The 13,471-nt window shown below is 46.4% G+C and overlaps 1 protein-coding gene across 1 annotated transcript in view; it reads right to left on the bottom strand.

Moving 5' to 3' along the window:
- The window catches only part of LOC125943292 (uncharacterized), a 40,484-nt gene that overhangs the window by 5,458 nt on the left and 21,555 nt on the right, over nt 1-13,471 (bottom strand). Inside the window, exons 2-3 of the mRNA XM_049662237.1 lie at nt 4,895-5,100; nt 3,445-3,508 (exon numbers count right to left, since the gene is read on the bottom strand). Coding sequence (XP_049518194.1) covers nt 3,445-3,508; nt 4,895-5,100 — 270 coding nt within the window. The remainder of the gene's footprint in view (nt 1-3,444; nt 3,509-4,894; nt 5,101-13,471) is intronic.

Here is a 13,471-nt window from a genome sequence, read left to right on the forward strand (position 1 = left end):
TTGACGTGAATCTCCCATTTCAATGACCTCGTTATTGTGGTGCGAAGATATTTTACCGAATCGACTCATACCACAGAGGTATTCATTAGTTGAAAATCACTTTTTTACAAGTTAGTCACACGTGGTTTTGCTTGTTTTAATTTGCATACTCCAATTGTAGCACCAAGTCGCAATGTTTTCTAGACACTTATCTGGTCATTGGCTGTTTCGACAGGACTGTAAATATAAACAGGAGACTCATTGGTGAAAAGCCTTGTTACCCCTCGTTCCATACATTAGTAGATGTCGTTAATATAGTGCAGGACCTAGTACCAATCCATGCAGCACACCAGAAAAAACACCAAGATGGTCCAATTCAGCATTATTTATGCAAACAATCGGAGACTGATTGGGCAGATAGGCTTCAATCCATGAAACAAATTTTGACACTAATTCTAACAGTTTTGAGTTTTAAGACTAGTATGATGTGTGTAAGATGTGGTCGAAGGCAATTGAAAAAAAATCTATAAATACTATCAGGCTGAAGTCTCAAATGAATTGTTGTAGCAAGGTCGTGTATCATTTCTTGAGTGAAATCCGAGGGGTGCTTCCTAAATATTTCTGCTTTCCAATTTTCAAATGCACCTGCAAACTAATGGCCATCTTTTAGCAATAGCTGTGGTTTTCCACACACAGAAGTCTGTGTAGACAGAACTTTGAGGGATCTTTATTGTATGCTTGCAATGTCAGTTAAGCAAAACAAAAATGTACGTTGTGCATTTTGGTGCAAATATGTTCTTTCATAAATCAAGAGTGCATTATATTCAGGTGCATTTTTATTTCCTGCCTTTAAACCCGCAAAAATTGGATGCAGGTTAGGGTCGAGTAAGTACGATACTTAACTATTTTTTTGCCAGCTCTAACATGGTGGCAAAGAAAAAAAATGCATATTGAGATGCACATAAATTGAACTCAGTATGGCTGCATTTCGCTTCTATGTACAAAGTACTGCTTCCCACAATCAAGTTCATACTTAATTGCTTCTTAACTATAAGCACTCACTACAAAAGGTACCAAGTACCATCCTACCATCTTGATTTTCTATCAACTGAGCCTGCGTGTCTTGGAACAATACAGTCGACTCCCGATAATTCGAAGTCGCTTAATTGGAAATTTCGGTTAATTGGAAGTGAAGCAGGGGTCCCGTCAGTTTTGCATGCAAACCAACAGACAAAAATGCTCGGTAATTAGAAGTTAGAAGTCTAAAATAGTGGTTAATTAGAAGTTATTTCTCAATCGGATGTCTCCACGTGATCGTAATGTTAGAGAAATTTCCTATTTTTAAAGTGAAAATCAGCTTTGCATGCCGCACGGGCATCGTTGGCATCGCAGCTGACTACAGCGCCACAGCTCATGAAGCGTCAATGTTAGGTACTGGCGTCTTCGGCATCGCAGCTGACGACAGCGCCGAAGATCATCAGGCGGCAAGGTTAGCCGCGTCACGTGGTCTTTCTGTGGCGTTGACGTACTAGGCCTCTCTGTGCTCTCCGTTTGTTTCCTCGAGTGTTGTAGTGCGTCAGGCCTCGTTGCACAGAGGTTCCGCTTGCGGCGCGCCGCATTTCACCTGCAGTCGCGACAATGGCAACCCGCGGACCTTATCGGACGCTTGACTTGGCGACGAAAGTAAAGATTATGAAAGAAGTTGAGGAAAGAGGCATTGCCAAGCAGGACATCGCGCGAAGGTACGGCATCAAGCCCAACACTCTTTCAAACTTCCTGAAGAGCAAGCGCTCGAGACTCGAAGCAGTTGAAAAAGACCAGTTCAAGATGTCTCGCAAGAGAATGCGCACCGGCGCCCATCCGGAGTTAGAGCAAGCGTTGCTCATTTGGATTAGGGAGGCACGGAGCAATCACCTTCCGCTCAGTGGCGATATCGTTGCAGCGAAAGCCTTATCGCTTGCGGCGATGTTAGGAATTGAAAACTTTGCCTCTTCAGATGGCTGTTTGACACGTTTCAAGCAATGTCACGACCTGGTGTTCAAAAGCGTGAGTGGCGAAAGGGCGTCCGTCGACCAGGAAACATGTGCGACATGGAGAGAACAACAGCTTCGCGAATACTTGAGCGAATATAAGCCGGAAGACATCTTCAATGCCAACGAGACGGCACTTTTTACAAGATGTTACCCGAGAAGACATTGACCTTCAAGGACGATGACTGTGCTGGAGGTAAAAGCAGCAAAGAGAGAGTGTCCGTTTTAATTGCCACGAACATGACTGGCAGGGAGCGATGTCACCTGCTGGTGCTTGACAAGGCCGCTAAGCCTAGATGTTTTAAGGGCGTCAAAACGCTGCCCGTCTATTACGCATCCAATAGAAAGGCGTGGATGACGTCGGAACTATTAAAGACTGGCTACATAAACTAGATCGCAAGTTCGCATCATCTAACCGTAAGGTATTGCTTCTTGTTGATCAGTGCAGTGCCCACATGAATGTGCCGGCCTTGAGTGCCATCCGCGTCGCCTACTTGCCAGCCAACACAACATCGGTGTTGCAACCTATGGATCAGGGGATCATAAAAATGTGAAGGTGCTGTACCGAAAGCACCTTCTCGAGCGGATGCTCTTGTGCATGGAGAGCTCCATGCAGTACGAGGTGAGCGTCCTCAGTGCTATCCACATGTTAGCGCAAGCGTGGGGCCGCGTTAAAGAAGAAACAATTGCAAACTGCTTCAGGGCATGTGCTTTTAGTGCAAGTGTGGCGGAGTTGGTTCGTCTTCTCCAGCGGGGGGAAGCAGACACAAGCGAGCTTGACGACCAAACTCTTCAAGCAGCTCTCAGTGACGTCATTTCGAAGAGTACGTCGCCGTTGATGGCACTGTTGAAACGTGCAGTGCACTGACGGACAGTGACATTATTTAAATGGTTCGGCCCAACGAGGCTGCTAACGAAATTGACGGGGACAACATTCTAAGTGAGCCACAACCTGCGGCTGCTGATGTAGCTGCGGGCCTTGCCATCGCGCAGCGGTTTTTGCTGCAGAGAGCAATGCCGACGAAGCACTCGGCCACGTCTACAGCCTGCAGAACTTGCTCTCCGTAGCAAGATGCCGCAAGCAGAAGCAGACGGCAATAACCGATTTTTTTCAGTCATTTTTCGAATAAAAATATCCGTTTTTGTTTTTTGTGGTTAATTGGAAGTTCGTTTAATTCGAAGTTTTTCGCAGTGCACGTGAACTTCGTATTAACGGGAGTCAACTGTAATGAGTATCGTTGATGCATTATTGATGGTCTCACAATCTGCGAGTGAAGGGATACTGTTCATTCACATACCTCTAGACAGGGGGTGCTTGGAATAAATGCCCATGCTCAGATTGATTATTTTTTCGTAACTTCGAGTTAATATTTTCCTACAAGACGCATGCAAATACATGACAACAGTGCAAATTGAAGCCTATATGGCCATTTACCCAGTGCGATGACAGTAGGTGTGAGAGGCAGCTCTTCCAGCTTTTCCGTTATGCTTGTTCCTTCCTGAAAGAAAAAAAAAGGGGGGGGGGTGCGATTTGCACCAGTAGCATCAAGCACTTAGTGAACTGTTTTCCTTTCAAGACATCAGTTAGTACAGAAACAGAATGTCACCTGGTATGCTGCTGCCTATGGTGAGAGTGAGCTGTTTACACAGTGATAAAACGAAATATACAGTGCTAGTGCAATGGAAGTGAGAAGTTATGTTTACAGCTTCTGGTTCCACTTCATTTTACCCCTCAAGTGGTTGATATTAACTTGCATAATATTTCATACTACATGCTTTTACAAAAGTAACTTCGATGCCCTACACTGCAAATTGTTATAGTGCGTGCTTATATCCTAACACTTATGTAGCACAAATTGATTGAAAATTTGTGCACAATCAATGGTAGGTTGAATGCAATCAGGAGGCCACTACACAGCAAGCAGCATTTCTTTTTAGCCTCATTGCTTTGGCATTTTACAGTTATGTGAAAAAAAAATAAAGATCGAGTTTGTAAATGATTGAACAATGCTACAGCAACAGCTTTGTATGTCATAAACATTGTTAATTTGCACGTAATTTTCTGCTAACAATTTCACGCATCTGATTAAATTACAAGCCCAAACCTTGAACATTGTGATTCCAAGGGTAGCACTGAGATTACGAAGTGTATTATGGGAATTTGAAAGGCTACCACAGCTAGCAAAATCTAAGTGGGACGAAAGTTCGAGGCTATGATTATGAATACTTAAGTTCAGTAGTAATGAGCAGAGGGTGAAATTTTAGGCATTAAAATGGGGGTTTTGGAGGTGCCTAGTTTAGGTGCAATGAAATCTCAAATATGCACACTAAACTATTTCGAATTACAATGCGTTCTATGCATTGATTTTGTTTAGCCCGTTTTTATTATATGTAACCGACTGGTTACTTGTGATGCCTGAAAGGCAGCAAATGCATGTTATGCAAGCATTGCCGCTCGCGCCTTTGCTGGGCATAGAAAGGACACTTTGCTGTCAATCCACATATTGCACCCAACATGCCTAAACATCTCATTACACCATGACCTCAAGTATGTCTCTAGCAGTGTATTTGCATATGGTGATTGAGTACTGCATTGGAACAGTCTCGTAGCTTATTCTCTTAACCAAACTCACCTGCTTGCTGGAAAGAAAACGTGCCTCCCCACCGCTTTTCTGCAATATTTGTGCCGAATACATTGCGAAACGTAAAAAGACATGCACCGATAGAACAGCGACTCTACCGCACATGACATCAATTATTTGTAGCAATCTCAAAACATTTAGGCCGTCAAATGACAATTACATTCAGGAGAGCTACCATCAGGAGTAGGACAATGTTTCATGTCAGTACTAAGGAGGAAAACCAAGTAATAAAATGCGACTTACTTCAAAAACTTGGAAAAGCTGCCTTTCATTTTCCTTAAAGTAGGCACACAGAAGTGGCATCAGTGCTTCTTCCGATGCCTTAGCATTGCCTCTTTTTTGTTGTTCTTCAACTTGAAAAATCAAGTACATGGTGTCCTTCTTCAGCACAGGTGCCAAGTGCTTATGCAGCAGCGGTGCACATGCTGCCATGTTTTCCTCAACACAGCCTGAAACAAAATAAAACACTCACTAAGATACACGACCCCACATATGCATGTGTGCTGCAAGCAAAATATGACAGTTAAAAAATGTACGATTCCTTGTGTCTCATACGTAATCTGTTTTTCGAGAAGGAAATGCCTAACCAATGTTACATTTGGAAAAAAGTTTGCACACGTCTGCATCAGAAAAAAAATGGGGTTATTCAGCAAAAGGAATTGTTATTTAAAAAGAACAAATCACAATTGATAAAATACACAGTTGCAATTTATGAGCAAATGTCATTGCCCATCATGTATATATTCCATGCAGGTACGGCATGTTTTGTCATGATACAAAAACCAATTTATAGCTCAAAACCTGGAGAAAAAAAAAGTTGAAAAAAAAAAGCTAGAAAAGCACATCACAGAAAATTTTTTATAATTTGATGATTTCCTTGATTGAACGTAAGCAACACTATACTTTTATGTTAATTTGCCTTTGTGAAGTCCTTTAGGATACTTATGCAACTAAGATGGCTTCCGCCTTTTTCCAAAAGGTTTATTTCTGCTGCTGTCATTTGATCTTGCAACATGGCATGTTTATTGTACCGCCAGTGCTTTTATCGTGCAACATATTCATGACAGTGGTAGCGCTAAGAGACTTTATGCTTGTAAAAACACTTCGTGCTAATTCTTCTAGCAAGTAAAATAAGCTCCCCACAGAAAAACCCATATTTCATGCTGTATCATTTTCAGGTTAACAAAAAAGCAAACCCGCGTCACAAATTTCGTTGCAGTCATTCAAAGTGCAAAAATTTCTCAAATAAACTGTTTACTAGCTTTTTTTCATGTTACACATTCAACTTATGTCATACATTGAAAGAAGAATTAACTTAAAATTATGTCCAATGTTACAATTTGTTTTTTTTTTGCTAGACATGACAGATTACAAGTAATATGCCATGATATTTTTTTATGCTATAAACTATGAAAAAGTTCAATGATTACCATATACAGGGTGTCCCACCTACATGCAGTACCATTTAAAAATGTGCAAATACCACGTAGCTGGACAGAACCAAGGTAACGTTGTTTGCCATCGCTTGGAGATACTCAAGATTTTTGTTGCATTCTGCCTAGTCTTGAAACTTCTCGAATATTATAATTCAATGAAAAGTGCTAACGAGAATATTGTGGAGCAACATCAATTGCCACGCAAGACTGGACGCTCAAGGTACTTTGCGTGGATTTGTTGGCTTCTTTCACGCTCGGAACAAACACTTACGTAGCACGTATTGAGCAACAAAATGCTGTATCAGTTTTTCCATGTTGCTCTACAATTCTCATTGACACGTTGTGCCTAACTATAATATCTGAGAAGTTGTTAATTAGGACTAATTATGTATTAGGCAGAATGCAACAAAATAATCTGAGTATCGCCAAGCGATAGCAAACAACCTTGGTTCTGTCCAGCTACGTAGTATTTGCATATTTTTAACCTTACTGCACGATAGTTGGGGCACCCTTATAATACAACATACGGTAAATGGTTAAGCCATCAAATGTGTTCAATATGCATGCGTGTAGTGCAGCCTTGATTTATCAACTACTTAGCTTACCCTTTAAACTACAACATTCATTCCTGATCACAATAAAATGTCAGTGCTTGCCTTTACATCCTTTCCAAGGAGCTTGTCAGAATGTTGGTAGAAAAATGGCCTTTTGAATAGAAGAGCCACTCTTCCTTCACTTGGGTTGGGTTGGGAATGGATCACTGTTTACAAGTTTCTCTGTTCCGGATATGTTTCCCCCATATAAAGTGCCACAGGCACATTGACATCTGTAGTGTCGTGCAATAGCACCAGGTGCCGCCACTCATCTGCGATTATCTGTTGACGCCAAGATGTGGCGCCACACTCGATAGTATGTATAAGGACAGACATCCTTGAATAAAGGGCTCCCGTTCGTCTGGGCTACGATGTGTGGTGTGGTGCATCCGTTCGGCCGCACCGTCCGGCCGACATAACAAACTGGCGACGAGGATGCTACCCGGAATTTCGCCGCCGCCGCCGTTCCTCGTTTCACCAGGCACGCCCGCCATCCCTGGCCGCGATGGCTGCGCCTGTTTGAAAACTTCACGCTCGCCTCTGGAGCGTCTGAGCTATCGGCGGCCCGCCGCCGAGCCCTCCTTCTGCACTGCTCGACCTGAAGGACAACGAATTTTCGACGCCCTGCCACCGCCACCACCATCGAACGCCCCAGACCACCCGCCCGCGCATCCGAGTGCGGGAACCGCCCCCCTTCAGACGGTTACGCCTTCTGCAACCACCGCTGCAGTTGGAACGACAGAGATCAAACAAGCCGATGCCGAGCTCGCACAGCCACCGGACGAGTACGACGCAGCTGTTCAAGCCCTGGCTCGACACTTTTCCGCTACTTGCAACGTACGCGTCGAGCGACATCGCTTCCGTGACCGTCGTCAACTGCACGGTGAGCCGATATCGGAGTTTGCTCTTGCGCTTCGCGAACTGGCTTCGTCATGCAACTTTGCCGCGCAAGCGGATACAAATCTGTGCGACCAGTTCGTCGCCGGGGTCACATGCCCGCGCCTACGGGAGCGGCTATTGCTCGAGGGTGACGCGCTCACGTTTGACCCGCGCCGTGGAGATAGCGCTTCTTCGCGAGCAAGTGCAGCGCGAATCCGAAGCTCTCGGAACAGCCCCTGTGGATCGAGTAGTACCACAACATAACCGCGGACGCAACCCGACAGGCCGTCGCAGACATGTACGCCCGTCCAGCAGTACCGACCGACGTAGTACGCCTAGCTCTTCGCGCTCCGGCTTCGTTCGTCCGCCTGCGCCGGAGATTGCTAGCACCGTCGTCCCGTACTCCGTAAACACAAACGTGTGCGGCAACTGCGGCGCACAAAACTGCCAGCCGTCAGCCTGTGCAGCCCGCGGTCGAGCCTGCTTCGCGTGCGGCCGCCGAGGCCACTTCAACACGTACTGCCGAAATTCGCGTCGCGGACGTGGAAGACGCCCGGCTCGAGTTGCCGAAATCGTTTCAGAGGAAGACGCTGAGAGTGTCGTGAATATTTTTACTGTCACGCTGAGAAGCGTACGGGCGTCTACGTTGATGTCGGGGTTCAACCTGTTGCTCTGGCATCACGCCCGTGCGTCATAACATTCTTAGTGGACACTGGCTCAGCTGTGTCGATAATGGGAGAACATAACTTTAGGAGCCGGTTCAGAGACCAGTTGAGCTGAAAAAGTCGCAAATACGTTGCTGGATTTTTCACGTCGGAAAATTCCTGTGCATGGCCAGTTCACCGCCCTCGTAACGTACAAATCAGAAACGGCTGTAGTAACGTTCACGTTACACCAGGTGGAACATCACTCATGGGTGTTGATGCTGTAAAAGCTCTTGGTCTCCAATTGTAGGCACAGAATTGCGCTGCCTTAATATGCCGTTGAACCGAACGTCGACACAAAAGGCCCCAAAATCCTACGCCCCGAAATGCGTTCGCAGAACACAAACAAGTTGTCTCCGCCCACCACGAAGCCACCACTGGGTCCACCCAAGTTTGGTATGCCTACTTCATTATGGGCCAAGTTCGAACACTTGTTTTTCACCCGAGCTAGGACTTGCCAAAGGTGTCCAGCATCGGGTCAAGCTCAAACAGTCGGTAGCTCCTGTCACGCAGAAGCTCAGACGCCTACCACTTTCAGTGCGAGAAGCAGTCAGCGACGAGCTGAGGAACCTACTTTCTGCTGATGTCATTGAATGCGTAAATGCGTCAGAGTGGGTTTCCCCTATTGTTGCAGCTCGCAAGAAAGATGGCAGCCATTCGCATCTGCGTGGACCTCCGCGAAGCTAACAAAGCTGTGGTGGTCGACAGCTTTCCCCTGCCACACACAGAAGAGTTGCTGCATGCCCTGAACGGTGCCCGTTACTTTTCTAAGTTGGATTTGGCCTCCGCATACTACCAGGTTCTGCTTCATCCAGACAGTAGAGATATTACAGCGTCATAACGCACGATGGCCTTTTTCGATTTAAGAGAGTATGTTTCGGCCTAGCCTCAGCACCAGCAGCATTCCAGCAACTCATGACGTCAATTCTACAGGTGCAAAGGCGTTCTCTGCTACCTGGACGACGTCATCATCTTCGGCAAGTCGGAGAAAGAGCACATGCGGAACTTAGAGGAAGTCCTGCAACGAATTTCACACGCTGGGCTCAAGCTAAATGACAAATGTGTTTTCAACACATCCGAACTCTCGTTTCTTGGTCACCGCGTTAGCGCCGAAGGAGTAGCACCCTTCAGACCAAAGTTGACGCCATTGTTCACGCTGCCACCCCTACAGATGCTGGCAAGCTCCGGTCGTTCCTGGGACTAGTAGAATACTATGCTAGATTTGTTCACGCCTAGCAGAGGAAGTGGAGCCCATGCGCAGACTTCTTCGTAAGGACACTCCTTTTATCTGGACACTGCTGCTGAGAACAGTCTTACAAGAGTAAAGAACCTCCTAGCCTCCCAGGGTACTACAAATGATCCGCACTTCCCGTCATTGTGGCCACCGATGCATCCGCATATGGTTTAGGTGCGGTACTGCAACAAGTTGATGGTCGGCACATTCGAACTGTGGCATTCGCGTCACGAACATTGACGGAAGCAGAACGGAAGTACTCGACTGGTGAACGTGAGGCTCTAGCTTGCTTGTGGGCTCTAGAGAAATGGCATGTGTACCTATGGGGTCGTCCAGTTACTCTGCAAACGGATCACCAAGCTCTAGTAGCCCGCTTTCTTCTCAAGGCACAGGACAGCGACCATCCGCATAGCAAGATGGACTGCACGGTTACTGCGGTACAACTTCACGATGCAGTACAGGCTGGTGAGCACAACAAGGGCTGATGCCTTGTCCCGGCTACCTCTTCCAGACACTGAAGGTGGCCCCGAGTCAGAAGAAGAAATAGTGTCTCTGGTAATGTGTGTACATCACGATGAACTGAGCATGCAACCGCGGAGGATAGCACTCTCCAAGACGTTGCCCGTTACGTACAGACATCGTGGCCGCCACGCAAAAACCTGGCACTTAACCTGACTCCCACTATGAAGTCCGAAAGGATTGACAGTGGTTGATGGCATACTCTTGCGTACTGAGCGCATCGTAGTCCCCGCCAAGCTCACAGCCACTTTGTCCAGCTGGCTCACGAATCACACCCTGGTATCGTGAAACCAAACAACGCCTACGAGAGAAGTATTGGTGGCCAGGGTTAGACAACACGTTGAAACAACTATCCGCAGTTTGCCATTTGTCAGAGCGCGGACAAAAGTGCCAAGAACTCGCCCACACCACTGCAGCCAATCCCTCTTCCTGACAAACCTTGGGACAAGATAGCTATTGACATTGTTGGTCCCTTCGAGCGTGCACCTACAGACTGCAGATTCGTCATTTCAGTAGTTGACTATTTCTCAAAATGGCCAGAAGTGGCTTTTTGTGCTGATGTTACCTCCCGCACGGTGACGAAGTTTCTACTCTCACTCTTCGCACGTGAGGGTTACCCGACAGAGATAGTGTCTGACCACGGCAGACAGTTCACATCGAGGGAATTTGAATCCTTCCTTGAGACCGTGGAATCAGGCACATCTTTTCTGCCGTATACCACCCACAGCAAATGGTCTAGTGGAAAGATTTAATCGGGTACTGAAGTCGTACATTCAACTGGCCCTGCTGGAGCAGCGCCCAGTGAAGGCAACTGTGACTGAATACTTGGGAGTATACAGAGCCACCCCTCACAGCACCACCGGTCTCTCACCGGCCGTTCTTCTACATGGCCGCACATGAGAACATCGCTGGATGTATTGTCAGCCTACGGCCGACTTCAGCACAAATCCATCGCGGGAGATGAGCGTGCTCAGGAAAAGAGTCGCAGAGCATCAACGGAAGAGCAGGCCTACGCTGATCACGGCGAGCTGCTAGGGTCCCAAGTTCCAAGTGGGCACCTACGTACGAGTGAAAAAACCAATTCCCGGACCAAAGGGCACTCCAAGTTATGGACCACCATGAAAATCCTCAAAAGAATCGGCCGCTGGTCTTTCTGTCTGGAAGACGGTCGAACCTGGAACGCTTCGCAGCTGTCAGCGGTACCAAAAGAGCATCGCCAGAGCAAGGAACTAACATAGACATCTCTGGCGCGCACGACATGCCCCCGTTGACAGACTGTCACAGGAGAGATTACCATCGAAGACTGGATCACTACGCCTGCTGGTCCGCATCAAACGCAGGAAGCGAGTTCCGCTGATCAACTTGCGTCTCCCTCACGCCCTGTACCACTACCCTGCCGCCGAGCCCACCACAGCCGCAAGGTTCGCAACCGCATACCCGGCTTCAGGCTCTCGCACGGTGGAGTGCAGTGTGGTAGAAGGCAATGACTCGATGCCGAGCCACCGCCTGACCGGCCAAGGAGAAATCGCAGACCTCCAGTGCGCTTCCAAATTACGTGCAGTGATTTGACAGCATGAGTGTTCACACAGATAGTGACTGTTTTGTGATTTCTGTGTACAGACAGTGACTGCAATTGTGATTGCTTTGTGCGGACTGGACTTTCTAATGATTCATACGTTTCCTTCCCGGAGGGAAAGATGTAGTGTCGTGCAATAGCACCAGGTGCCGCCACTCATCTGCGATTATCTGTAGACGCCAAGATGTGGCGCCACACTCGATATAGTATGTATATATAGGACAGACATCCTTGAATAAAGGGCTCCCGTTCGTCTGGGCTACGATGTGTGGTGTGGTGCATCCGTTCGGCCGCACCGTCCGGCCGACATAACAACATCTTTCAAGCTCTTCCTACCCTCCTGCTTCAAGAAATTAATTTTTTCTTCAATGTCCTGTGGATGCTCCAAATTTCTCGCGGTTGCCAATCAATGCATCCATAGGACCACTTTTTGCTTCTTTGGTGTTTCTCTCGTTAGAAGGCGAGGCTGGCTGCTTTCCTCGGTAGATGTTCTCGCGACTGTTTTCCAGTTGTTGGAAAAGAGAGTCGTAACCTCTACCGAGGAGGTGGCCACCTATTGCCTTGTCTTGCAGTGCGCTGGGAAATTTCAGCACTATGGCTGACTACAGACTTGATGAGTTCCCGCCTTGGCCTCGAACAGAATTTTGTTAGCTGGTCAACAGTGGACCTCACCAATTCCCTCCTCTCTCTTGGAGGAAGAGGTCCGTTAGCTTCAAGGGCAGTTTGCACACTTACTGGCAATCTATCAATTTCAAGCTTAAATTGAGTGTTTGCACTGTGGAAGGTTTCCACTAGATCTCTAGCCCGGAGCTGCCTGTAGGAGTGAAAAAAATTCTCTATCATACGTGCAAAATAAAACACTGAATTCAAGTAAAGTGATTTTACCTGGCAATGCAAGACAAGTTGTGACAAGTAGCTTTTTTCATCAATAAGGCTACATGCTTTTGAATGGGCAGCCTCGTGTTTGTTATTTCTATCTAGATAAAGAAATGCACTTACTGTAATTAGAATTCGATTTTGATAAATATTTAGCAAACGCGGCAACACTGGTCTCCCGTCGGGTATTCAAGGTGTATTTGCTACCAAAAAGAACATGTGAGCCTAGCAGTCACTTCAGTGCACACTACTATTACTGTTTTGTTACACTGCTAAGCGTAAACAAGTTTATTGGCCTAGTCATGCCAGTGAAACAACTTGCAGCTCCTATTCCTTCCTTGTAAGAGTTTTGGACTTGCGCACGAGTTAAAAAAACCAGATTGTGTAGTTAAAAATCAATTCGGGTAACTGATTAAAAATAAAGTACCTGGAACGCCTGGTCAACCTGGAATTGGTGGAATACTTCCGCCACATGATACTCTCTCTTCAAGTGGAAGTTCTTCCAATACGTCCTTGAAGATGTCTTCATCTAACTGAGTCCAGTCTCTCAAGAAAACCTGTAGAAAACAATATGAAACAAGTAATATTCACAGTGTTCTCCAACAGCTCCTTGTAAGCAGTACTAGGCTCTCCAACGTCACGCCAATGTTGTAACACAGTGCATAGATTGTCTGATGCCATACAGCAGCATACTACTACAGTCTGCTGTAGATCACAAACTACTGTTACAGTAGAAAGTGGCTTGCTACTTATGGCAACTGAATGCCATGCAGGCACACATGACAATAGCTGGCTGCGTTTTATGCCTTTCACTTGTATGCCAGGCTCCCTGAGGCTAACAATTTCTTCTGAATAGGCATTTTTTTTATCAAAGTGAATGGATGCTTTTAGGTTCTTGCACTTAGTTTCTCCTGTTTCCAGGTAAACATGGCCAGCTGAGCAATCTTTCACAGAAGCTAGCTTCCCAATGTCCTGATGTTTCAGAAAGGAAAAATACTCACTT

Source organism: Dermacentor silvarum, chromosome 1 (assembly GCF_013339745.2).
Source record: "Dermacentor silvarum isolate Dsil-2018 chromosome 1, BIME_Dsil_1.4, whole genome shotgun sequence".
Lineage (NCBI taxonomy): Eukaryota > Metazoa > Arthropoda > Arachnida > Ixodida > Ixodidae > Dermacentor > Dermacentor silvarum.